The following is a 23809-nucleotide window of genomic DNA, read 5'->3' on the forward strand; positions in this document are numbered from 1 at the left end:
AAATGGCAACACTTTTGTGATATTGAATACGCTGTTTTGAGCTCAAGTTAAGTTCATGTGACTTATTCCACCTTCTTGTTTTATTTCTGTCTGTGCTTTTCTCCCTCTATGTGTCTCTCTTACACTCCCTTTGTCTGCCGTCTGTCTCCTGCTGCCTCTCAGACACCATCAGGGACATGTTCCTGTGTTCAGACAGGCCGGTGCTACAAGCCATCTTCCTCAATAGCAACTGTTTCGAGCATCTGACGCGGCTGCTGCAGAACAGCAAGGTAACGGCAAAAGTCTTTCGTTCTAAATATAACCCGAGGACACAACTCAGTTCTGAGCGGCTGGATCTGGGTTTTGATCACTCTGAGTGCAGAACTGGGTCAAAGTTATTAGTTGCACCATCATGACACGACAATACTTTTGTTTGAGGTTGTAATATCGTACCAGGATCACATGTTTTCCCCACTGCATTTATTTTTTCTTGTAGAGGTTTTGTGAATGTTTACGACATGATCAATTCTATAATATACAGTTTTATACTTAAATATATGACTTACAGTGTAGTAGTGCTGTATATAAGGTAAAGTAACAATGTTTTCATCTTTCATTGTACTCTGATCTTTCACAGTATCATGTCAAAATTAAGTAAAAGTAGTTTCAGCAAAATCAAAGGTGCATATTTTGCAGAATGGCGCTTGTCAGTATGTTTTATTATCCTTATATGTATTATTATTATTATTATTATTATTACTATTTGCATGTCGGCAGCATTTTTTTGTGGCAGCTTGTTTCTTGTTTGACTTTATATGTTTTTGGTTGGGTAGTTTTCTTTGTAACAGTGCATTATATTTTATCTCTTGAATCACATTTTATATGTGAAATCTTACTCTGCGAAGAAGAAGCATGTTGATGTGGAAAAAAAATAAAAAATAGAAATTTTGAGATGTATTTAAGTTAAGGACCAATACTTCAAATGTGTCCCGCCAATGTATTTAGTTACTTTCCAGTACTGAAACTCTCCAAGATAATTTTACATGATTAGCGTTCTTAGACGTCTCTGGTGAATCGGTTTCTGTAGTTCTGGGGTTGTATTCACAAAGGATTTTAACATGAGGACTCCTTCTAAATGGAGTTTCCGCTTGGAGAGATTCAAAGAGACAAGAGGAGGGGCACTGTTGACCCCGCTGCTATGCATGACATGTTATTTTTTAATGAACTTACTCAGTATGTCAACAATGAATGGTGGACGGGTGACTGGTTCGTGTCAGGGAATCAGTATTCATTAATGAACAAATGAAGATAGATGGATGGGATTTAACGCATAAAACAAACTTGTAACTGGAGTTTATTGTCTCTAACCTCTTTTGGACCTTTAGTGCTAAAATGCTTTGTGAGTTACACCCACGTCCCTTGAAATTTGGACAGACTCGCTCCTGATTTTAATTACCTCCTAACTTGGCCGCTTTAGAGCCTTAGGGTGTTTTGTGAATATGGCCCCGAGTATTTAACATGTAATCTGGGTTCATTATGTTTCAGGGCTGGTTTTAAGAGCATTTTGCCCACATTGCATGTTTACCTCCCACAGCAAGGCTGGATCACCAACACGCCTCCACGCGGTGACCCCCCCCACTCCCTCCCGCTGAAGGGGGTCACGGCTTCTAACCTCTCGCCCTCTCCTCCACTGACAACATCTTCTCCCTCTCCCTTCCTCTGCACCATCCTCCTGCCCCGTGTCTTCCATTTTCTCTTTTTATCAACCTCCCCACATGCTGTGTTGACACGTTGCCTGTTGTTGTTGTTGTTGTTGTTGTTGTTGTTGTGTGTCAGCTGGTTAACGCGAGGTGCACGGCGGCAGACAAGGACCAGAAAGATATAACCAACAACAGGTTACTGACAGGAGAGAGGGACACTCAGGTACCGCCGAGAAACCCCCACCTCTCCACCTTCCCCAACCACCCCTGCGCAATCATCCACCTACCCGTCCCACTTATCCTCACTTGCTGCCAAGTCCCGCCCCCTTTCACCTCACCAGAGCCACGTGGGCCCTCCACAGCACGACGCGCCCGCTGCTCTCTGCCAGATGGTTATTAGTAATTGGATCGTGGCATAACAGAAAGCTACACTGAGCCACTAGACTGCCGGAGCGCTGGGAGGCAACCAGTCGTGTGAGCATCATTTATTCAACAGACTGCTACACCACCATGTTTGGTGATTTTCGCATTTGTACTGTTTTTCTTGTTAAAACCTTCTGTTGTGTTTGTGGCTTAGAAAAGCAAACCCAGAGACCAGTTGCACAAAACTCATTTTTGATGAAGTTGTGTTCAGGTTAGAAGGTCTGGTTGTCAACACAGTGCTACTCTGGGGACAAGGAGTCAAGTGTATGGACGTCTTTCTTAAAGGAACAGAACACTGTTTACCCCATCGCCAGATCTCACAATTCTCATGCTGCTATAACCCCGTTTGGTCCGTCAGCAGGTCATAACAAGTGCAACAAGTCAGCACGTAAGGCATCAAGTAGAGATTTTTCAGCCATTTTACCACATTTAGAACAAGTTCTTCAAAAGCCATGGTTTTGCCTAACTATTGCTGGCACCTACAGGAGCTTTCTAATGCGTCTAAGACCCATTTGAATGGTGCAGTGTCGACTATCAGTCAGGGCTCTTTCACTCAATCATCTCAAGTGCACAGAAAGGTCACTTGTTCCCCCGTCAGAGTACACCAGCTTCCATTCTTTTCCTTGTACTTTCTGTTGCTACTCGCAGAGCCACCTTTTTTTTTTTTTTTAGAGGGTATAATCCCTCCATTGATCTGGATAATGTGAATGCAGGTGGACGAGCCAGCAACGGGCCTTTGTTGCTGCAGCTGCAACCCGATGCGGTGACCGATGCTTCAGTCTGCTCGCCGGGGTTTTTGTTAGACATCAAGCATTGGCTGCGTTCAAGAAACCAACGTGTAGAACTCCATCTCAGGAGGTCAAAGCGGCTTCAGAGTTTGTTTAGCGAGACGTCAAAGTAATGCAGACATAGTGAAAAACACTGAAACTAAAATGTTCAAACCAGAATCATCCGTTGAGCTGTCTTGCTGTGGAGTGGGCCCGCTTGTCACAGCTATGTCATTTTCATTTTTTATGTTAATATCCCTCCCCCTCCACATTGTCCTGGTTTGCTCCGGTGTACTATGGGTTTCGCTGGAATGCTATCACGTTGGCCTGGTCTGTTCTCCTAGTTCGAGGTGATTGATTTTCTTATTTATTTTTATTTGCCACAGTCCCTCTCCAGCTGGTCCAAGACTCTCTTTAGGACCAAGACGCCTACGAGCTGCATGTTTATTCTAACATGTTGGACATGAGCTTGGACAGAGCTGGATGGAGATGTGTTTGTCTGTCATGGATTGGCTCATGTTTTTATGGGTTGCATGCTTCTTTTGATTTTTCGTGAATCTGTGCGAGGAAAAAGAGCGAAGCACTTCTTTTTGTGGCTCTCTCTGTGTATGTGTGTGTGTGTGTGTTTGTGGAGGTCTGTGTTTTTGTTTTGTCCAAGCCCCGAGGGCTTCCTGCTCCAGTCAGATCATCATGCTATTAAAAGAATTGTTTCTTCTTTTTTTTACCTGGAGCAGAAAGACAATACTTTTCACTAAAACGGCACCAGAGTGACAAACCGGTTGCTCAACATCAACGATGATTTTACTCACATTCTCACACAAACTAATTGAATCAAACCAAAAGGCATCTACTTAAGTCTCTCTTTTATTCCTCTCAGTGTGATGCATGTTGTATTCAGCGCTTTAAATACGTTTATCATTATCATTTTAGCATTGCAAACCTTATATATATGTGAATGTGGCTTTAAATTGTATGCACGCTTGTCACCTTATAAACGTGCTGTAACATTCATCTGGAATAAGAGGAGATTTGACTTGTGTCCAATCATCTGTTACTACACACTCTGCCCACTAAAAGCTGCAGGGATTTGCTGTCTGGACTGACGCATCTGATCCCCCCCAACAGGTGTTTCAAGGGCGGCTAGACTCCCTCGCCGTTGCAACCATCAAAGCCCTGACAACAGTGATGCACAAATCACCGGCTGCAAAGGTAACTGAGACACACACATACACATGCAAGTGAGGTTATTGTTCTGCACCAAGGACGCTTTGTAATTGTATCTTTCATTCATCATTTACTTTCCTGCCGCCCTCTTTAGGAGGTGTTCAAGGAGAGGATCGGCTACATTCACCTGTATGAAGTGCTCACTTCTCTCGGCCAGCCATCGCGGCTCCTCCTCAAGGAGCTGATGAACATGGTGAGGGGTGGATCGTCTTTTTTTGGGGGGCTTCTTGTCTGTGGTTATTCTGCCGTCTTTACGCACGTGTCTGTGTGCAGGCGGTGGAGGGTGAGCACACCTCAGTGGGGCTCCTGGGCATCAGCAACGTGGAGCCCTTGCTGCTGCTGGCCCAGTGGCTCCCGGAGCTGGACTCGTCGGAGCGCCAGCTCTTCACGGCCGACTGGCTCCGGCGCCTCAGCTGCCTCAACCGCCAGACCCGCGCCACCTGCGTCAACGCCGCCATGGTCCAGCGCGCGCTCGCAGGCCTGGAGCGCGACCAGCAGCTACACCGGGCGTGCGCCGAGAGCCTTTTGGGGCTGGTGGGCTCACTGGGCTCCCAGTCCTTGGGCGCCAGGGAACTCCTGGGACTTCTTCGCCTTCTTAGGCCTCCAGACTCCACTCAAGCTCACCCCTACGTGGGCCCCGCCCTGAGAGCCCTCCTGGCCATGGTGCGGAAGCAGGGTCTGGAAAGCGCCATGCAGTACTTTGACCTGTCACCCAGCATGGCGGGCATTGTAGTACCGACAGTGCAGCGCTGGCCCGGCTCGGCCTTCAGCTTCCTCGCCTGGTTGTCACTAGACCAGGACCAGCTGGGCCCACTGAGCAAGGACAAGAGGAAGCAGCTCTACAGGTGAGAGCGAAGGGAAGAAGAATAAAGGTTGGGAAAGTGCTGAATGTCTGGTCTTGACGAAGCTATTTCTATTCCTGCTGTGCGAGAGATCATCACAGCAGAAGGCCCTGTCTGTCAACTCTCGCTCAAACTGGTTGTATTGTGTTTCATCCCATGCAGCTTTTTTACCCCTGGGGGGACTGGTTTTGAGGCCTTCATCAGCTCAGCGGGTGTGCTGGTGGTGGCCGTGTGCACGAAGAAGGAGTACGTCACGGTCATGCTGCCCGACTACTGCTTCTGTGACTCGCTCTGGGTGAGTCCGACTCAACAGAAGTCTTGGCCGCACAGACGGCACCCTACATTTAGAAGATTACACCTTTTAACCAAAATGATTAAGTCTGATTAAAGAGAGCAACCCTCAGGATTAAAGACTAAGTTCCTGTGTGGATTTCCACTTACAGCACAGCATCGGTGTGGTGCACGTTCCAGGAAAGAGGCCCTTTGGACAGAGTCTTGTGTACATTTACGTGGACGGGCAGCAGAAACTGTCTGCCCCCCTCAAGTATCCCACCATGACCGAGGTGAGACCTGTACTCACTTGGTTTATTGTGGGAGTTTACCAACTTCTTGGCAACTCGATTGTGTGTCTTTTCCTTCAGTTTATCAGCCGCAGCAGAAATGAGTCACTGCTAACTGGCTATTTTCTGTTTGTTATGTGTTTTATTTGTTTGTCCTCCACCCGCAGCCATTCATCTCCTGCTGCATCGGCTCAGCAGGCCACCGGACCACCACTCCCCCGCCCTCCCAGATCCCGGACCCGCCCTTCTCCTCCCCCACCACGCCCACCACTCGCTCCTCGCTGGGCGGCATCCTGTCGCCGCAGACCTGGGGGGGGCTGCTGGGTGGGAAGCCGGAGTCTCTGACGAAGCTCATTTCTGCAGGGACCCAGGACAGCGAGTGGGGGAGTCCCACCTCGTTGCAAGGCCAGCTGGGAAGCGTCATGGTCTTCCATGAACCCCTGCAGCCCAACCACATAAAAGCCATCTGTAATGCCGGTAAGCAGATCAGAAACGAATGTAAAAATAAGCTTAGGAATGTTTTTGTCAATCTGACACACTCCTCCTGTCTTCTACGCAGGTCCAAACTGCATCTCTCCATTCAAAGCCCTGGAATCTGAACTCGCCGACCTTTCTGCCAAATTGCTGCTGCACTACTCGCCCAAGGTGATTGGACCGCTGCGGCGTCAGTCATCCCCTTCAGAATGTGGAAATTGTGTTCGCCAATGTAGTCACATTTCCACTTCCTTTAATGAGTGGAAATGAGAGAATAATTAGTATTATTTGTTTGAAGGGTAGCTGCTAACTAAACTGGGTGGTTTTGTCAAAAGGCGTGTAGGAACCCCATCTGTCTAGACCTGTCTCCGAACATGCTGCACGGACGCCTTACTGGGAATAAAGTGGTCAACTGGGAAATCAAGGTGGGCGGATCATACAGCTCCTGCCGTCGTGTAATTGTCCCGCACTCAGAGGAATATGACATTACTTGTATGGCAAACCATTTTTATTTTAATACGTGTCCCTGCGGCAGGATATGATCAACTGTGTGGGCGGCCTGCCGGTGCTGCTACCCATACTGGAGCAGCTGACTCTGATCATCCCAGATCAACAGGCCGGTGATCCTGCAGCCGGGTCAGATTTCATCACCCCGGATGGAACCACGCCAGCCGACGGAGATTGGGTCCTTCTGCCGTCCAACCGGGCGTCAGGTCCGCACACAAACTGCATTTAGATATAGATATATATAGATTTATTTCTCTCTACCTTAAATTTAAACTGTAAAACTGGGGCATGTGTGGAAACAGATTTTTCTTTTTGCTTTCAGAGGCGCGCCTGGAGAAGAATCTGGTGGCAACCTTCCTGTTGGTACTGAAGCATTTCCTGCAGAGGCACCCTATCAACCAGGAGAATCTGCTCCACTCGCACGGCGTCGGCACACTAGGAGCCCTGCTGCAGAAGGTTTTCGTTTCTTCTTAATTTTGCATGTGGTCAATATTAGTTTCACTCACGCACAAGTCAACACGTTTGTTCAGAAAACATGCCCAATATGGGCATTACTGTACATCCATCACCACCTCCTGTTAAAATATGTAAAGCTTTTGAGTTTCAAAGTTTGCCTGAGATACCATACAGAAACATCCCTTTGCATTTGTGGCTTCCACCTTCCTGAGCTTCTAAAAAAGCTTCTTTTTTTTCCGGGTTATTGTCTACCAACAAAGAGCATTTCACAAAATGAGGCCTACCTCCAAATGTAGGACATAAGAGAATTATGAATGTTGCTCGACCTGAAACGACTTCACCTCAGACAGCTTTTGTTCCTATGTTTGTCTTTTCCTTTATGTCTGTCTGTTTGCTCATTCTATTTCACTTCATTTCTCTTTCTTCCTCTTCCCTCTTTTGTCTGGTGAATGTGCCTAAGTATCTATTTGTTTATCGTGGGGAAAAGAGGTGAACGGGGTGAAATACCTCTGAATCAGCATTTACCCTTTGGGAAAATAAAAGAATCCACTGAGGATCAGATAAAATAAAATTGCCTGGAGCAGCTTTTATTTCATCCAAGTCGAGTAACCACACCCTGTAATTGGTTGAAAGAGTACAAATAAACCACTAATATGCATCTCCCCTTTCCAATTAGTTCCTTATCTGGTTTGAGGAGGCAGGTTATGTGTGAGAGGCATTGCTTTGAACTGGTTTTCCAACTAGCGTCATCACTGTTTTTGTGGCTTCACATAATAAGTACCTGTTGATGTGTGTTTCTTAAAAGAGCCCTGGTCATATGACATGCTCCCCGTCCCTTCTTGTGTCGTATCATGTTGCATGTGCACCATTAAATGTGTGTACAGTTGAGCCAGTAGTTGAATGCATTGTTTTGTTTTTTCTGTGTTCAGCTGCCAGCAGGTCATGTGGACGTCAGCGTGCTAGTTGCGATGCAGCTGCTGATAGAACAGGTGACCTATGAGAAGAACCAGGTTCTGCTGCAGCAGCTTCACACACATCTGCTGTTCAACTTCAACATCTGGAACAAAGGAGACTTCCCTCTACGCATAGGTCACATCCAGTACATGTCCACCGTCATCAAAGACAACAGGAAGCTGTTCAGAAAGAAATATGGAGTTCAGTTCCTCCTGGACACCGTGCGCCTTTATTATGGGTGAGATCCCATTTCCCAAAGTTCATCCCTCCCCGACAAGTTCAGTGTGTTTGTGGCGAAACGTCATCGTCATGTGCTCCTTGATTCAGGAGGAGCAGCAATAGAGACAGCGACCTCAGCGAGGACGACGTTCGCACCATCCGGGCGTCTCTCTGCGGCCTCATCAAGTACTACATCAGCAAGGGCATGTCGCAGGAGGAGATGCACAGCATTCTGGGATACATCGCTGCCATCGGAGACGAGGAACAGGTGAGGGGGGCGCAGTGTTGGACATTATGGTTTGCACTTAAAAAGATATAACCTGTTTTTAGGACCGGATATGTATATATATCTTCAAGGTACAAATGTCGATTATAGGTGTTAGAATATGAAGTACTAAATCATCTCTTTTTCTGAGTTGGAAGCCTGAGGAAAATAACTATTGTGAGGTGTGTCAGGCCAACCAAGGAAATGTGGAGTAGGTCGAGTTATTATCGGTGTGCTTGCCTGATGGCCCACATAGTGAAACGGGTCAATGCCGACCGCTATGGACGTTTTCACTGCAGGCTTTTTCTGCTGCCCCATGAGACTTACTGCAGGGATGCCTGCACAGGAAGCTGTCGGCCTCATTTCCCGCCTGACAGCTGTTTGTTTTCGAGCAGCCTATCTCTGTTTCTCTCTGTGCATCCTTTGCAAACATTTCCCTCTCTGTCAGCAATATCCATCAGTGGCTGTCGGACGAACCAAACCACTCAATTTCCTGACTGGTTCCCTCTTCGTCACCTGTTTTGTAAAAACAATTTCCTCCTTGTGTCACACCGCTCTGCTTTTTTTTAAATCTTGTTTTTCCACTTTGTCTGTCACTTTGCATATCCTCTTACACAGCACAGTATAAGTGGAAGCTTACATCACCCTCTATGAACATATGGTCAATATAATCACATGATCCTCCGTCACAGCTGATCAGATACATCTGATAGTACTTATCTATTCATCGAGTCACAATGAGGATATAACCTCTGGTTAAACATTACATACATGGTCCAGGTGTAAATTGTGCAGCACAAGGACTTCGACTTGTTAGATGCAACTCTGTGCTTGTTAAAGGGACAGTTTGCATCTTTTTGAAGTGTGTTTGTATGAGGGACAGATCCATAATCAGAGTGTCACCTACAGTAGATGGAGCTCAGGCAAAGCAATGTTCTGCTGGACATATTTTACACACCTACATAAAATCAATATCCGTTTAATTATGCGCTATATTTAGAATATTTTCACCGCTTCACAGTGGCTGCTTTACACCTTTCTCTGTTGGGAACTGAAGCCGTCCTCTACGCTCTCTTCAAAGCCACAAGATTTGACAAAAACAGCAGAACACAGAAGTTGCTTGTCTCCTACTGCTTTGATATTTTGCGTTCTTATGTTTTTAAAGGGATAGTTTAGATTCACACAATAACACAAACAAACCAATGAGTCGAGGCAGCCATGGACCAGCAACTCCTATGCTCTGCGAGTTAAAATAAGTGCCTTTGTCAAAGGGGTATTGTAGCTTTGAAGAGAGCATAGTTCCCTGTCAGAAAGGGCTGTCTGACGGGAAGGTAAAACTGTGAAAATACTCTAAATACTGCGTGAACTTTAATCTGATATAATTTTTTATAACGTGATTTAAATCTAAATTGCTGCTGCCCTCGTCCACAGCAGCTTATTGCTGTGCTGGTACTCGTGTCTGCTTCTCCAATCGCCCTCTACTGTAGGTAGTAACACACTGACGATGGAGAAGGACCTCATGCAACTACATTTGAACTATTCCTTTACTCTCAGAGCAGACATTACGTTCATGACTAGATGTTCTACAATATGTCTTCAAAAAAACATTTCCCCTCACGGTGTTTTAGTTCCATGATTTTCATCTCAAAACAACGTAAAGATCTGTCAAAACTACGTCTAAGTATTAAATGCAGTTGTTGCCGTGTGTCTGCAGTTATGTGGGTTGCTGGAGTTGTTGCTCAGCCTTCTTCAGACCAGTCCGGCCAGGGACCAGATCTTCCTGCTCCTCTTCGAGGCCGGCGCCGCCGACTCCTGCTACGCGCTCCTGCTCAACAACAAGCACTCGGATCGACTCCGGGAGCTCGTCTTCAAGGTGGCTTCCTCAACACTGCATGTCGTTCACCTGAAAGGGAGAGTGGCTTTTGGGCCGAACAGCAACTCAAAATGCTCGTTTCTTCTTTTTCGTGCAGTTGTTTGAGCGCATGCTGCGCTGCGACCGCGTCTATGAGAAGAATAAGCAGCGCTTGCGGCTGAGGGAGGCGGGTTACGCCGGCCTGTCGCTGCTCTTCTCTGAACTTCACATCACTCCGACGCTGATCCGCTGTCTCCTCAACCAGGTCCTCCACACAGGTCAGCTTTCCTTTTCTTTTTTAAGTGTTATTTTAAATGTAAATAATGAAGAAAAAATGGATTATGAGCTGTATATTTGCTGAAGGAGCTGCTATCATTAAGTACAGTCGTTAACTATCCTGCTAATATGCCCTTGAATTAAATGTGTTCAGCTTAGGTTGAACCTAAGAAGAACACATTTAATGGTGTTTAGCTAAATTGGTAATGGACCAATTTAGCTAATTGGTCCATTACTTCTCGTTCCTTGAATTAATGGGATTAATTTTCTGAGTCCAAACCGTTAAACCAGTACTCATTATTTGTTTTTGTCCTCAACTCCAGTCATATTCTCACTGGAGTTGAAGGATAAACAGCTATATTAGAGAGGCTGTAAAAACAGATCAATGGAGCTCAGGCTTTAAGTCCAAAGCATTACACAGAATTGCTCCCCTGTCTGTCATTCATTTAAAAAAAAAAAAAAAAGCACAGACAATAACTCAATAAGCGCATGGAAGTGCCAATCAATGCCACACACAGTTACACAAATGTGAACTTGTGTGTGTTTTCAAAATCTACAGATCATGTGGTGAACTACAAGGACCTGATGGCTCTGGTTCAGCTCACTCACCGGGCCGGACCCGGCGAACGCCTCCTCGTCTGCAAGAGGGCGAGTAAAACACCTGCACTCAAACCTGCAGACATCCCGGCTATTAATTATGAATATTGAATAACAGCAGACACAGGAAATGACTGACGGTCCCAGCAATTGATTAAATGCTTTCTACATTACTTTCTATTTCCTTTCTTCTCTTTATGTTCTGTTTCTCTTCCTCCATTATTTTCTTACACACACACACACACACGAACAATCTTTTATGAGTTTTGTTCCCGGTATCAATATGTAAAAGCATTTGAAGATGGGAACCAACAGCCACTAATAGTTGTTTAGTTTAGTGCAGTTATCATTAACGTTAACCCTTTCTCCACTTCGTCTTCAGGTGTACCAGCTGCTACAATCCCAACAAGATGCTGCGATCCAGATCTCGAAGCAGCAGTGTTGGCAGGACACTCTCATGCGGCTCTACCTGCGGAGTGATGGGTCCCAGCCGCACCGGGGCACCGACACCATCAGCGCCTGCAGCCTGGACCTGAGCCGCCCCGGCGCCGCCAACCGCCTGGATTTGCCGCTGGAGAAGAGGTCGCGGGCGGGCAGCGGCGGCCGCCCAGAGGACGACCGGCTCAGCGTCGGCGACACCCGCTCCGTGGACAGCCTGGAGAACGGCGACGTCATCTCGCTGCTGGACACGCCGTCCTCCTCGGCCTCCGCCGAGCCGCAGCTGCACGTCAAGCCCTGGGTGCTGGGGAAGTCGGGGGGCTTGATGCTGGATCTGTCCCACCTGCATGCCTACGAGGGCGGGGACACCGGCAGCCAAACACCCGGGAGCATGCCCAGCACGCCGTCGCCGCTGGAGACCTCGAAGCCTTTCCCAGGTAGCGCCGGGGAACGAGATGCAACCTCCTCCCTGACTGAGGACAGCTTCCTCTTCAGCGACAACATCTCACTGGGGGAGTCCTTCAACAACGCCGAGGTGAGTCACGATGTGTACAGCAGTGGTTTATTCATCCTCTTGAAAGTTGACCTCACTCCCTCTACATTTATTTTGAATCCATTACAAAAAGAATTAATTGGATTGCACAATAATCATTTTATTTCATATGATAGTCTGTACTCGAAGGTTGCCTTAATGCTATTACACAGCAAGGGCTTCGTACCGTGTGGGTGAAATGTCACCACCACCTCGGGCTACCTGGCGCCGACTTTCATCCAGTGAGCTGTTTTCCAGGGTGGCACTGGGGGTGCGGCGGTGAATGAGAGACAAGCGGGAAGCTGTTAGTGATGGCATGAGATGTGTCATTTTAAAGCTTCACTTCGGGGATTGTGACAAAGCAGCAGAATAATTTTCAGCCAACACAAATCATCTACATTCTAGACTGAGCACAGATTATAGGGAGCTCATGCTGAAGCTCAGGCTGACACAAGGCTTTGAGGGGTGTTAGAATGCATTAAGCAGCGAAATAAGGAACGCATCACCTGTCGTCATCATCTCATTTTATCTTTTCGCTGTATCCTGTTACCTACTGCAGTTATACACCAGAAGGAATAATGACTTTTCCCCCCCCCTCCCCCTCCCTGTTTTTGGTGCAATGTCGCCCCCTAGCGGGCAGAGGAGGAGCTGTGCGCCATGCTGCTGGAGATCGTGCTGTGCGTGATGTGGCGTGGGGTCGAAGGCTCGGACGACTCGGCGTGGCTGGAGCGCGGCCAGGTCTTCTCGGCTCTCACCAAACTGGCGACCGCCAACGAGCTGCTGCTGCCGGTCGACCAAATCAAACTGAGGTGAGCCCGCCGCCGCCGCTGGACGTAGCATGAGCTAAAAACACGTTCCCAGAGGCACGTTTGTCGACGGGGTCTAGAACGCTGTGCCCTCTCTTTCCCCCACGCAGTCTCATGGAACGCATGCTGGAGTGGGCTGTGGGCGATAACCGCGAGGCGTCGGCCGCCACGCTGCCGCAGCACACGGAGAACGCGGTCCGGTTGCTTCACGTGGTGCAGGACTTCCTGCAGGCGGAGGGCCTGGTCAACCCGGCGCTGTGGACGGAGAAGGTGCTGGAGGAGACGGTGACGCTGATGGACAGCCTCATGGTGTGGTACTCGGCCGGCGTCCAGTGGTTCCAACTCTCACAAGTTGGACTGCGGCTGCTGCTGGGCTTCATGGCTCAGGAGGACCCTGAAGTGAGTTATTTTTTGTGCGTATTTTTGTATTTGATGGGCTTTCAAATGCATGCACATTAATAAAAGGCCTCTGTCTCAGGTGTGTGCCATGGCCACAGCCAAGCTCAACGGCATCCTGCAGACCAAGCAGGTGTCCAGCCAGGACGAGGCCTGCTACCTGCTGGGTAAGGTAGAGGGCATCCTGCGGCGCTCCATCCAGGAGCAACGGGAGGAGACGTACTCCTTTCTGGTCCCGCTGCTGCGAACGCTGCTCTCCAAAGTCCACCGCCTCCTCTTCATAGAGCTGCACCTGCCCCAGCTCCCCGACACCAACGGCAGCCCGTCCTTCTTCGAGGACTTCCAGCTGTACTGCAACTCCCCTGAGTGGCGCGTCTACCTCGACAAATATGTATGAGGCGGAGATTTAGAGAGAATCATTGTTTGGGATTCTATCAGATGTGGACTTATTGGAAAAGTTAACGGGAATGTTCTGCTTTTTACTTCCACTCGTCTCCAGATCATCCCGTACATGAAGCAGTATGAAATCGAAACATTCAGCCAGGGCCACGAGACCATGGCTCTCTACTGGAAGGAGTGCTACGAGGCTTTCATGGTCAGCCTGCATAAGAGAGAGAGGGAAAGGGGCGAGAGCAAGATCCGCTTCCAGGTTAGTCGGATCAGTGATAAATAATCTTAGCTTGGACCCCCGTCTCATCTAATCTTGTGGTGTAAAGCTTAAGCTCGTCTCCCATAAATTCTTGCTCTCCAGGAGCAGTTTGTGGAGCCTTTCTCGCGGCGAGGCCGCCAGGAGAACCTGCGCTACAACAGCATGTTGAAGCAGCAGCACAGCCAGACCAGCGCCACCCTTAGGCAGTGGAAGGCAGCACGCCGGGGTCTGGTGTGTGAGAGAGGGCCCTGGGCCGACAGGTACCGACGTCAACCTCCATCCTCCCAATTTATGCTCTCTACTGCAGTAGCAGAAAGTTTATTAATATAATATATAGTGATGTCAATAACGGATGCCTTCGTGATGTACAAGTGTGTTTCATTAACCATCTAAACAGGCAGCAGGATGAGATGCACTGGAGGGTGTCCAGTGCTGAGAACTTCTCCCGCATGAGGCTGAAGCTGGTTCGTAGTTACAACTTTGACCCGCACCGGGAGGCCAGCGCTCTGAGAGACAACCTGGGTAAGGAGGCCACTCCTCACTGGCGTCTCTTAAATGTATGCTCGAATAGTGGGACTAAATTTCGCTGCAAATTCTGCCGATGTATTCAGTGGGTGGATGTGCTGATGAGGAATACGTGTGTGTACAGTATGTCATGAGCACACTCATCCAGCCCACCCTTGATAAACTGATTAGAAAGGACTGACCTTGAAAAAGCCGAGTTCATGTTACACCTTTTAATCTACTTGATGGGGAGGATGATCCACTGGGTTTTATTTGGGGGGAGGGTTTCCTATTAAGTTGTTTGTAAGGTCGAGGCTCTTATTTTATTTTGACTTTTATATTGTGAATGGGCAAGTCTGTGGATGCTTCCTCCTCAGCGTTTAATCCTCTCTCATCGGGTTTGCTCTTCCCAGGTGTCCATCAGCAGCGCGTGAACGCTGAGTCTCTGCTGCTGGAGGCCGCCAAGCAGGTCAAAGTCAGCGACCTAGCAGACGACATCCTGGAGCTGCCGGAGGACGACCCCGCCGCCGCCAACAACCAGTCAGTCACCCAACACGGCAACCACAGAACCATCACATCCCCCCGTCGTAGTCGAGAGTCACAGCCTGCAATGCTTTGTCCTGCAGAGTTGAAGCGGAGGAGGCGGGCCAGAAGGAGAAGCTGGTGCTGTGGGAGGACTGCGAGCTGGTGACGGTGGTGGACGTGGTGCCCGGACGCCTGGAGCTCACCACCCAACACATCTACTTCTACGACGGCAGCCCGGAGAAAGAGGAAGGTGAGGAGGGGGCGAGGGAGGTAAAGGTGAAAAGATGGGAGGTATAAAGTAAATTGTGAAACTTTTACACACACACCAACTGTCGACCTGTTTCCCGAAGGAGTGGGCCACGACTTCAAATGGCCCTTGTCTCAGATCCGAGAGGTCCACCTGCGGCGTTATAACCTGCGGCGCTCAGCTCTGGAGATCTTCCTCATCGACCAGACCAATTACTTCCTGAACTTCAAGAAGGAGGTGACGAGTCACAAATTTAACTTGAACTAACAAATAAATGAGGTTTGAATTTCTCCCCTCTTGCCTTTTGACATAGTTCACGGTTGGGTTTCTTATCAACAGGTGAGGAACAAGGTCTACAGCCGCATGCTGCTGCTGCTGCGATCCATCAGCCTTTATGGAACCCGCTCACCACAGGAGCTCCTCAAAGCCTCGGGACTGACACAGGTCAGGGATCTTTTGTTTTTAAAAGAGAGGATTTGATCATGTGGTTTGTAATATTTTGTGTTAAACTGAGAAAACTTTGCTTTTGCACAGAAATGGGTGAACCGGGAGATCTCCAACTTCGACTACTTGATGCAACTCAACACGATTGCAGGCAGAACGTACAACAACCTGGCTCAGTATCCAGTGGTACGTTCCTCACTTAATACATGACCGTATAAGTGTGGCGACTAGGTGAGTGTTTGAGCTAACCTGTTGTGTGTGTGTGTTACTAGTTTCCCTGGATTCTAGCTGACTACACCTCAGAGGAGCTGGACCTGTCGGATCCCCGGGTTTTCAGGGACCTTTCGAAACCAGTGGCGGTTCTTAACGAACGCAATGCCAAGGCTGTTCGAGAAAAGTACGCTTCATCCCTTTGTGCTCCAGTTATTCTCATGAATACATGATCCCTAAAGCAGCTGGGGAAAAGGCACGTTTTCTGATAATCCGTCTGGCTCAAGTTCCCCTTTTTCAAATGTGCACCATCAGGTATGAAAGTTTCGAGGACCCAACCGGCACCATCGACAGGTTTCATTACGGCACCCACTACTCAAACGCTGCCGGAGTGATGCACTACTTGATCAGAGTGGAGCCCTTCACCTCCCTGCACATCCAACTGCAGAGCGGACGGTAAGGAGACCAGCCGTTCACACCCGCTCCTCTGCTTTCCCGTGTGCCAGCATGAAGCTGCTTTTGTCGAGTGTTTGTTAGAGATGCTCAGTCGTTCCATCCTGTTCAGGTTCGACTGTGCCGACCGCCAGTTCCACTCCATCCCCGCGACATGGCAGACCCTCATGGACAACCCCAACGACGTCAAGGAGCTCATCCCGGAGTTCTTCTACTTCCCAGAATTCCTTGAGAACAAAAATGGTACGGTTTGAGAATTAAGGATTCTTTTGCAAATGTGTTGAAATATTATACACAAAACTAACGCGTAGTTCCATCAATGTTGTGTATTTTCTTAAGACGTAAACATGTTTTGCTGCCGTTTGTTTTCTGATCCCTTTCATTGTTCATACTCTCTTTAATACCTCGCTTCCCTCTTTATGTTCCCTTGTCCATCATGCAGGCTTTGATCTGGGTCGCCTGCAGATCTCCAAGGAAAGGGTGGATGATGTTGTTCTGCCCAAATGGGCCAAGTCCCCCGAGGACTTTATCTACAAACACCGCAAAGCCTTGGTGAGCTGCAGCTTTAATTTGTATGACTTTGCTTCTTGGGGATCATTCTCATTAGATGTTGTAGAAGGAAAACCAGGTAGAACAAAAACCATGATTAATGGCGTGACATCAGTGCAGAGTGTCCGGTATCTGGTCTATGACACCAAAGAGGATATTTTACCTTTGATATACATGATATGTATTATGTTTTGTGCGGAGCTCCTTATTATGTCTTTTACAACCACAGTGTGCATGTATTTTCATGACAGGAGTCGGAGTACGTATCGGCGCACCTTCACGAGTGGATTGATCTGATCTTTGGTTACAAGCAGAGAGGCCCCGCGGCGGTGGAGGCCCTCAACGTCTTCTACTATTGCACATATGAGGGTAAAGCATCCAGAACAGTGCTGACGCTGCCACGGGTTTTTCCAGTTGACATTGTTGTATTTTAGCGTAGTGTTTTTAACTGGTCTGGTGTTGCAGGGGCGGTGGACCTGGACGCCATCACGGATGAAAAGGAGCGCAAGGCCCTGGAGGGCATGATCAGCAACTTTGGACAGACGCCCTGCCAGCTACTCAAGGTGCAGACGCACACGCCAGACACAACATGAACCCTGACGAGCTCATCAAGCCCTTTATCTGTGCCCATGAATGGATTATAGACTTTGGCGTGTGTGTGTGTCTGTGTGTGTGTGTGTGTGTAGGAGCCCCATCCAGTGCGGCTGCCTCAGGAGGAAGTGGAGAAGAGGAATGCTCAGCTTGACTCGTGTCCTCTCAGCATGTTCGAACACCTCAGCGACCTCAAGTCCTTCTTTGTCGAGGTTTGATCTCTCGACTGCTCGGCACCTTTTTTTCTTTTTGAAAGCTAGTAAACAAAAATCTGGAATAATTTAACCAAAATTACCTTGTCATGAAAACATGCCCCTATAATAACTGTGATTTCAATTCTCTCCCCCGGCATGTTGCAGGGCATTAGTGACAACGTGCCGCTGGTTAAAGTCGTGGTGCCAAAGAATCAGTCCCATTCCTTCATCACCCAGGGGAGCCCTGACACCATGGTGAGCAAACACCCATTCCTATAATTGTCCACAAAAGGAATGAGTTAAGGGCAGGAGGTAGACATATGATATCTTCTTGGTGTTTGCACCGTCTCCAGGTGACAGTGAGTCAGAACTGCCTGGTTGGGACCCACGGGTGGCTGCCTTACAACAAGAACATCTCCAACTACTTCACCTTCATTAAGGACCCCACCGTGTCCAACGCCAAGTGAGAACACGCACACAAACGCAGTATTTACAGAGCGGTGACAATGCAATGCAGACTTTTTTTGCCGCTTGGTTGCGTCCCCTCTCTTAGCTCTCGAACCCTCCGTCCTCTATCTTCCTCTCACCATCTTCTCCCAGGACCCAGCGTTCCCTCTCTGGACCTTTCGCCCCCGGCGTGGAGGTGACGGCCGGGCTCTTCGTGGCCTCCCACGACGGCAAGCTGCTCTTCAGCGGCGGCCACTGGGACAACAGCCTCCGGGTCACCTCCCTGGTTAAGGGCAAGACTGTGGGACAGCACATCCGACACATGGGTAACCGATGCTTTTAGACTGGAAATAAGGCTGCAGCGTGTTTTGTCTCTTTTGTATGTGTATGATTTGTTTGCGTACGATTGTCCTGTAACAATCGGTGGTTTCGCTCACCTCTCTCCTCCAGACATTGTGACCTGCTTGTCGACTGACCACTGCGGCATCCACCTGATCTCCGGTTCCAGAGACACAACCTGCATGGTGTGGCAGGTTCTGCAGCAGGTCAGCACAGCCGGGTTGCGCTTGTACACCACGAAAAGAGTTTTAAAGTCATCCTTCCAACTTCATAAAACATGCACCAAAGCAGTAGAGGATGGAAACTTGCATTGTCCTATTCGGCACTTGACTCTCTTTCCATCCCACCACCAGATACGTTCTCTCTCTCTCTCTCTCTCTCTCTCTCTCTCTCTCTCTCTCTCTCTCTCTCTCTCTCTCTCTCATTCTGTTTTGTTTGCTTCTGCAGGGTGGCGCACCGGTGGGTCTCAATCCCAAACCGGTTCAGGTGTTGTATGGACACACGGACGAGGTGGTCAGCGTCAGCATCAGCACAGAGCTGGACATGGCTGTGTCGGGGTCACGGGTAAGAACGCACACAGAATGACGGCGCTATGCAGGATATAGGAATCACGTGTGGGTTCTCAATCACATGCTGAGCGACTGCAATGAGCTGGAAAACGGCTTTACCTGAAGGTTACTGACCCTGAAATAACCCAACGTGTGTGTTATTCAATGTGTGCTTCCACTCTCTGTGCCGCAGGACGGGACGGTGATCATTCACACGGTGCGTCGGGGCCAGTACATGCGTTGCCTGCGGCCGCCGTGCGACAGCTCCCTGCCGCTTTCCATCCTCCACCTGGCCGTGTCCTGGGAGGGTCACCTGCTGGTCCACACCTGCCTCGAGGGCAAAGCAACGCTCAAGGTGCGCGGCAGATAAACTGCTCCAACAAAAATAGGGAACCTGGGAAAGCTGAATCTCAAATATTTTGGACTGCATGTGGAAATAAGTAGATCACAGCTGTGAGAAAGGCAAAACTCCCAAGAAGAGTTACACTTTATTTTCTATGGATTTTATTTGGAAGTTTCCAGTTAAAACTCTGTGCTGTCTTTTTCAAACTTTGTTTGTGAGAACTGAGATGTTTCGTTTTCTCTCCCCAGGATAAAAACGCCCTCCACCTTTACTCCGTCAATGGGAAGCACCTCTGCAGCGAGCCTCTGAAGGAGCAGGTGACCGATATGTGTGTGTCGGGGGAGTACGTAGTCATCGGCAGCGAGCAGGGATACCTGTCCATCCGCGACCTCTACAGGTAAACTCCCCGGAAACTGCATTTTCTAACGGCAGCGTGCGAGCACATGTGGCCATCACAACTGTACTCGTCTCTCCTGTGCAGTCTGTCTCTGAGCACGGAGCCCATGGCCATGAGGGTGCCGGTGCGCTGCGTCTCGGTCACCAAGGAGCAGAGCCACGTCCTCGTGGGCCTGGAGGACGGCAAGCTGATCATCGTGGGCGTGGGCAAGCCGGCGGAGGTAAAGAGCTCGCTGAGGAACTACATCGCTCAGAGCCTGGAGGGGTCGCCGCTCTTGGCCTCCCCCTTGCTGGCCCCGCTCCGGGCCCGCTCGCCAAACCGCCTGCTCCACCAGCGTGACCAGCTGGTGTTCAGCCCCACTCCAAGCTCCCATAAACCCCATCGGCTCTAGTCTCCTCACCCCCTTTCACCCGGCAAGATCTGACAAACACACACACACACAGATAAACCGGCTGCACATATCGCGTGTGTTGCAATGCTTGGCCTCAATGTCCTCAAAAACCTTTTAATCCACAGTCACCCCTCCTTCTCAGGGATGGTTGTCACTCCCACATTTCTTCATTCCTCCTTAATCAAACCACACACACACACACACACACACACACTTACACACACTTACACACACTTACATCTGAGCCACACAGATTTAACTCCTTTGAGCGAACACGGTGGCCACTAGAACCACAACCGTGACCTGAAAACAACGTTTCGTGCTGACCTCATCCGCGCAATATTTGACTTGATTTTGCCGTTGACCTGGGATAAACTCCTGCTGTTTACCTGGAGTGTCATTATGTGACGTGTTTGTGTGTGCTTCACCACTATAACAAATATGCTGTGAAACAAGACTAATTAACGCTTTCTGCAAACTCAAGCCATATTAACAGTGTAGCCACAATCTAATAATGCAAACGAGTAACCCTGCGCCAAGATAGACTTTGATGTTTTGATAGTGTAAATAGCGTGAGGGTGTAGATGAGCTCGATGCAGGTAGTTAGTCGTCACATGTGAACCATCGCACCTTTCTGCTTTTCATCTTTTCTCAAAGTGAATCAAGCTTTGGTATTTTATTTTGCTTTACAAGCTGCAATGAACTAACCAATCACTCATGAATCATATCGCTCCTTTTCTTTCCTTCCGGTTTCCTTTGACTTCACGCTTTTCCTCCCCCTCCCCACACTCTTCCCCCATCCCACTTCTTCCTCTCCTTCCTCCGCTCTTCCCAGATGCGCTCGGGCCAGATCACACGGAAGCTGTGGGGCTCCAGCAAGAGAATGACCCAGATCTCCTCGGGGGAGACGGTCTACAACACCCAGCACGACCACGACTGACCCGCCCTCCCTGGTCCCCACAACCCTGAACCCTTCCCACGCGCATCCCACATTCCTGTCACCCAGCCCGCCTCCATACCTGTCAATCACCAAACGGTTCACTTCATTCTGTCCAAGGAACTCCCTTCAGTTCCTCCAATACCTTTCCACTCTTTAATGGCCGGTGTTTTGAGGTGCGAGAGCATCGCAAAATCTGTGCGCCCATTCGTCTGTTGTGTTTTTCTCTGTGTCTTTTTTTCTGCTTTTTGGATTAAGCGTACGGCGCCGGCGCCACGGTTCGAATCCAGCCTCAGCAACACCACGCCAGTACCAAACCCCATGGCTCCACTCGGCTACTCATCATCATTTTTACATGACACTAATGTTTCTCTCCACTGAGGCACCGTGTAGTCTCCGACCTGCTCAGATAACAATGCGACAGGATCGGTGCGCTAACTGCTCTCCTGTATGTATATATGTGTGTGTGTGTGTGTGTGTGTGTGTGTGTGTGCGTGCATGCGCAGGGTGTTGCCATGTTCTCTGTCAAAATATAGTTTCAAGTGGCCTTTTTGTCCCCCTCCCTCTTAGTTTGCCTTCGATGCAGACAGGCGGGCCCGTGCTCTGTAGGTGGAGACTTCTCATGGTTGCCTCAAAGCTGCCACACAGCAGCCTTAATGCAGTAAGACGGCTCCATCACTCACAAGACCAAACTCTTTGCCTTTCTTATGCATTCTTATATGTTTATATATATGTATGTGTATATACATATATGTGAGTGTGTTTTTTTATTGTTTCTTTTCTCTGCGTTTGTTTTTTTGGACAGATTTCTGCATGTACCCAGTAACTTGCCGTCTTTGTTGGTCCATTGGTCCATGTTGAGATTAGGCAGCATCCGAACACAGTGATGGAGAAGTCATGGTTGTTGTTTTTAACGCTTCGATATGTAGCCGACTTGTTTTGTTCTAGAAACATCTGTAGCTGTCTGTCTTTTTAATGTCGGCACGTCATTTCAGATATAGTTTTGTAAAAAGAGAAAAAAAATTACACTACGGACAAAACACTACATTGTCACTGCAGTACAGAGAGATGCGGCTTTAAAGTCACACAACGCTTCATCGAATGTTTTTAATTTACTTGAATCTGTGTTTATTTATACGTAAAAGTAGCCGTTTTAAAGCTCACTCTTTGTCTCTTGAATGCAGGCATAGTTGCAGGCATAGTATTGCATATTTAAGACTGTTCTGACTGTTCAGACACCTGCAAAAGAAGGAGAAACACGCACTCCTCAAGGGCTTAACGAGATGTCAGTGTTCACAACAATACAGCTCCTTCGTCGGGTGTCTGTTAAAGTTTTCTTCCTGTTCCTCTGTCCGGTCTTGGTTGCTCCGCCAGCCCTTTATCTTCAGTCTTCCTACAGTTTAACCAGGACAGTAAATGCACCACATCTTCCTCCCTCTCCTTCAGCTCTCATCATTGCCTTCAGACTGTCCATCCCTCCTCCTCGTCTGTATATTGTGACATCTCACTCTCCTTCCTGCTCGTTGTGAAAGTGTCTGAGTTCTTCAAGAAGGTTCGCACGCCTTGTTGAGGTCGCTTTGGAAGATCGTGTTGTTCAAGTGTGTGAATGGGATTTCTTTCCACAAAAAGCCACAGTATGAAGCTTCTGTGGTTGAGACTGTGTGTGTGTGCTTGCTCGTGTGTGTGTGTGTGTGCGCTTGCTTGTGTGTGTGTGTGTGTGTGTGTGTGTGTGTGTGTGTGTGTGTGTGTGTGTGTGTGTGTGTGTGCGTGTGTGTGTGTGCGTGTGCATGCCAATGATGATTTAAAAAAAAAAAAAAGAAATTCTGTTGACGCGGCTTATCAGACCTTGATTGTTTTGGCTCACGAGCCATTAATTCGGCATTGGACACAAGGTATCTCTCGTTTTTTTGGGGGGAGGGGAGAGGGGGTGTTCTTCTTTTTCAAAGTGATTTTGTATTTAGTTTTTATTTAAATGTCACAGCGAGATGGAGCGCAAAGACCAATCTGTGTCCTTCTCTCTGAGGTTTCTGTGAAAGATGTTTTTCTTCGTCCGCTCATCCTCACTTTGTCGTTCAGACAATAGACCACTGTTTGAGTTGTTCCACGACTGCAACAAACGGAGTGCCTTTATCCCAGTGTGGCATTAACACAGGTTTCTCTCATCGTCCCAGACCTCACAGTAAATCTAACGAAAGCAGCATTCCAGACGTTAAACATCCACAGTTTCAACAGAAGCCAAGAATATAGGACTTCAAAGCGAAATCAAAAAATTTAAAAAATGTTGTGTCTTGGCAGCATTCTCTGTGACTGTCACCAAATGGATGTGTGTGTATATCTGTGATTATTTATGAATACCGTATATAATGTACAGCATGATTTTTATTTCAGCGTATTTGAAATGTACTTTTGCACTTTCCAGGTACGAAATTGTAACAAATTGTTTTAACTTGGCTCCCTAATCTGTACAAACTGCTTTGTATACACAAGTGGAAAATGATCATTAAAGTCTTGTCTAAATTTAAATGTGTCGTGTTAATTGTGGTTCATCTGTCTGAGGTCTAAAGAAGAAGACTCACTGCTGTGTTTAAGGTAAAATGGCCTATTTTCACAGATCACACACGCTGATGTAATATGCCAAGTTTTATTTGAGTCAATACAGATGTATGCAGAGAAGGGTAGTTCAAATTAGTGTCAAGACAGCCACCCTCTTGTGTGTCTTTGTGGTTTTCATGCAGCGATCTGGTACGCACAGATGGACGCTCTCTCCAGTTCAC

At 48.2% G+C, this 23809-nt stretch overlaps 1 protein-coding gene across 3 annotated transcripts in view; it reads left to right on the forward strand.

The window, feature by feature from the left end:
• The window catches only part of nbeal1 (neurobeachin-like 1), a 34748-nt gene extending 11957 nt beyond the window's left edge, over nucleotides 1-22791 (forward strand). Inside the window, exons 10-54 of one of the 3 annotated variants that reach the window (XM_068590306.1) lie at nucleotides 163-269; nucleotides 1816-1902; nucleotides 3995-4078; nucleotides 4188-4286; nucleotides 4367-4938; nucleotides 5098-5230; nucleotides 5379-5498; nucleotides 5663-5972; nucleotides 6055-6140; nucleotides 6305-6394; nucleotides 6505-6682; nucleotides 6799-6932; nucleotides 7862-8124; nucleotides 8214-8373; nucleotides 10085-10243; nucleotides 10341-10500; nucleotides 11058-11146; nucleotides 11478-12068; nucleotides 12699-12874; nucleotides 12982-13270; nucleotides 13350-13658; nucleotides 13767-13916; nucleotides 14019-14176; nucleotides 14314-14438; nucleotides 14834-14960; nucleotides 15047-15195; nucleotides 15296-15429; nucleotides 15532-15636; nucleotides 15727-15822; nucleotides 15909-16033; nucleotides 16162-16302; nucleotides 16412-16542; nucleotides 16742-16851; nucleotides 17100-17217; nucleotides 17314-17411; nucleotides 17535-17651; nucleotides 17799-17888; nucleotides 17987-18096; nucleotides 18234-18406; nucleotides 18531-18625; nucleotides 18867-18983; nucleotides 19161-19322; nucleotides 19559-19707; nucleotides 19792-19927; nucleotides 20934-22791. In XM_068590306.1, the coding sequence (XP_068446407.1) occupies nucleotides 163-269; nucleotides 1816-1902; nucleotides 3995-4078; nucleotides 4188-4286; nucleotides 4367-4938; nucleotides 5098-5230; nucleotides 5379-5498; nucleotides 5663-5972; nucleotides 6055-6140; nucleotides 6305-6394; nucleotides 6505-6682; nucleotides 6799-6932; nucleotides 7862-8124; nucleotides 8214-8373; nucleotides 10085-10243; nucleotides 10341-10500; nucleotides 11058-11146; nucleotides 11478-12068; nucleotides 12699-12874; nucleotides 12982-13270; nucleotides 13350-13658; nucleotides 13767-13916; nucleotides 14019-14176; nucleotides 14314-14438; nucleotides 14834-14960; nucleotides 15047-15195; nucleotides 15296-15429; nucleotides 15532-15636; nucleotides 15727-15822; nucleotides 15909-16033; nucleotides 16162-16302; nucleotides 16412-16542; nucleotides 16742-16851; nucleotides 17100-17217; nucleotides 17314-17411; nucleotides 17535-17651; nucleotides 17799-17888; nucleotides 17987-18096; nucleotides 18234-18406; nucleotides 18531-18625; nucleotides 18867-18983; nucleotides 19161-19322; nucleotides 19559-19707; nucleotides 19792-19927; nucleotides 20934-21038 (7217 nt within the window). In that variant the 3' untranslated portion in view covers nucleotides 21039-22791. Of the gene's footprint in view, nucleotides 1-162; nucleotides 270-1815; nucleotides 1903-3994; nucleotides 4079-4187; nucleotides 4287-4366; nucleotides 4939-5097; nucleotides 5231-5378; nucleotides 5499-5662; nucleotides 5973-6054; nucleotides 6141-6304; nucleotides 6395-6504; nucleotides 6683-6798; nucleotides 6933-7861; nucleotides 8125-8213; nucleotides 8374-10084; nucleotides 10244-10340; nucleotides 10501-11057; nucleotides 11147-11477; nucleotides 12069-12698; nucleotides 12875-12981; nucleotides 13271-13349; nucleotides 13659-13766; nucleotides 13917-14018; nucleotides 14177-14313; nucleotides 14439-14833; nucleotides 14961-15046; nucleotides 15196-15295; nucleotides 15430-15531; nucleotides 15637-15726; nucleotides 15823-15908; nucleotides 16034-16161; nucleotides 16303-16411; nucleotides 16543-16741; nucleotides 16852-17099; nucleotides 17218-17313; nucleotides 17412-17534; nucleotides 17652-17798; nucleotides 17889-17986; nucleotides 18097-18233; nucleotides 18407-18530; nucleotides 18626-18866; nucleotides 18984-19160; nucleotides 19323-19558; nucleotides 19708-19791 lie in introns of all 3 variants that reach the window. The other 2 variants (XM_068590305.1, XM_068590308.1) reach the window with 2 other exon arrangements.
• The last annotated feature ends 1018 nt before the right edge of the window (nucleotides 22792-23809 follow it).

This window comes from Clinocottus analis, unplaced genomic scaffold (assembly GCF_023055335.1).
Source record: "Clinocottus analis isolate CAN_PGR_092001 unplaced genomic scaffold, fCliAna1.0.p SCAF_24, whole genome shotgun sequence".
NCBI lineage: Eukaryota > Metazoa > Chordata > Actinopteri > Perciformes > Cottidae > Clinocottus > Clinocottus analis.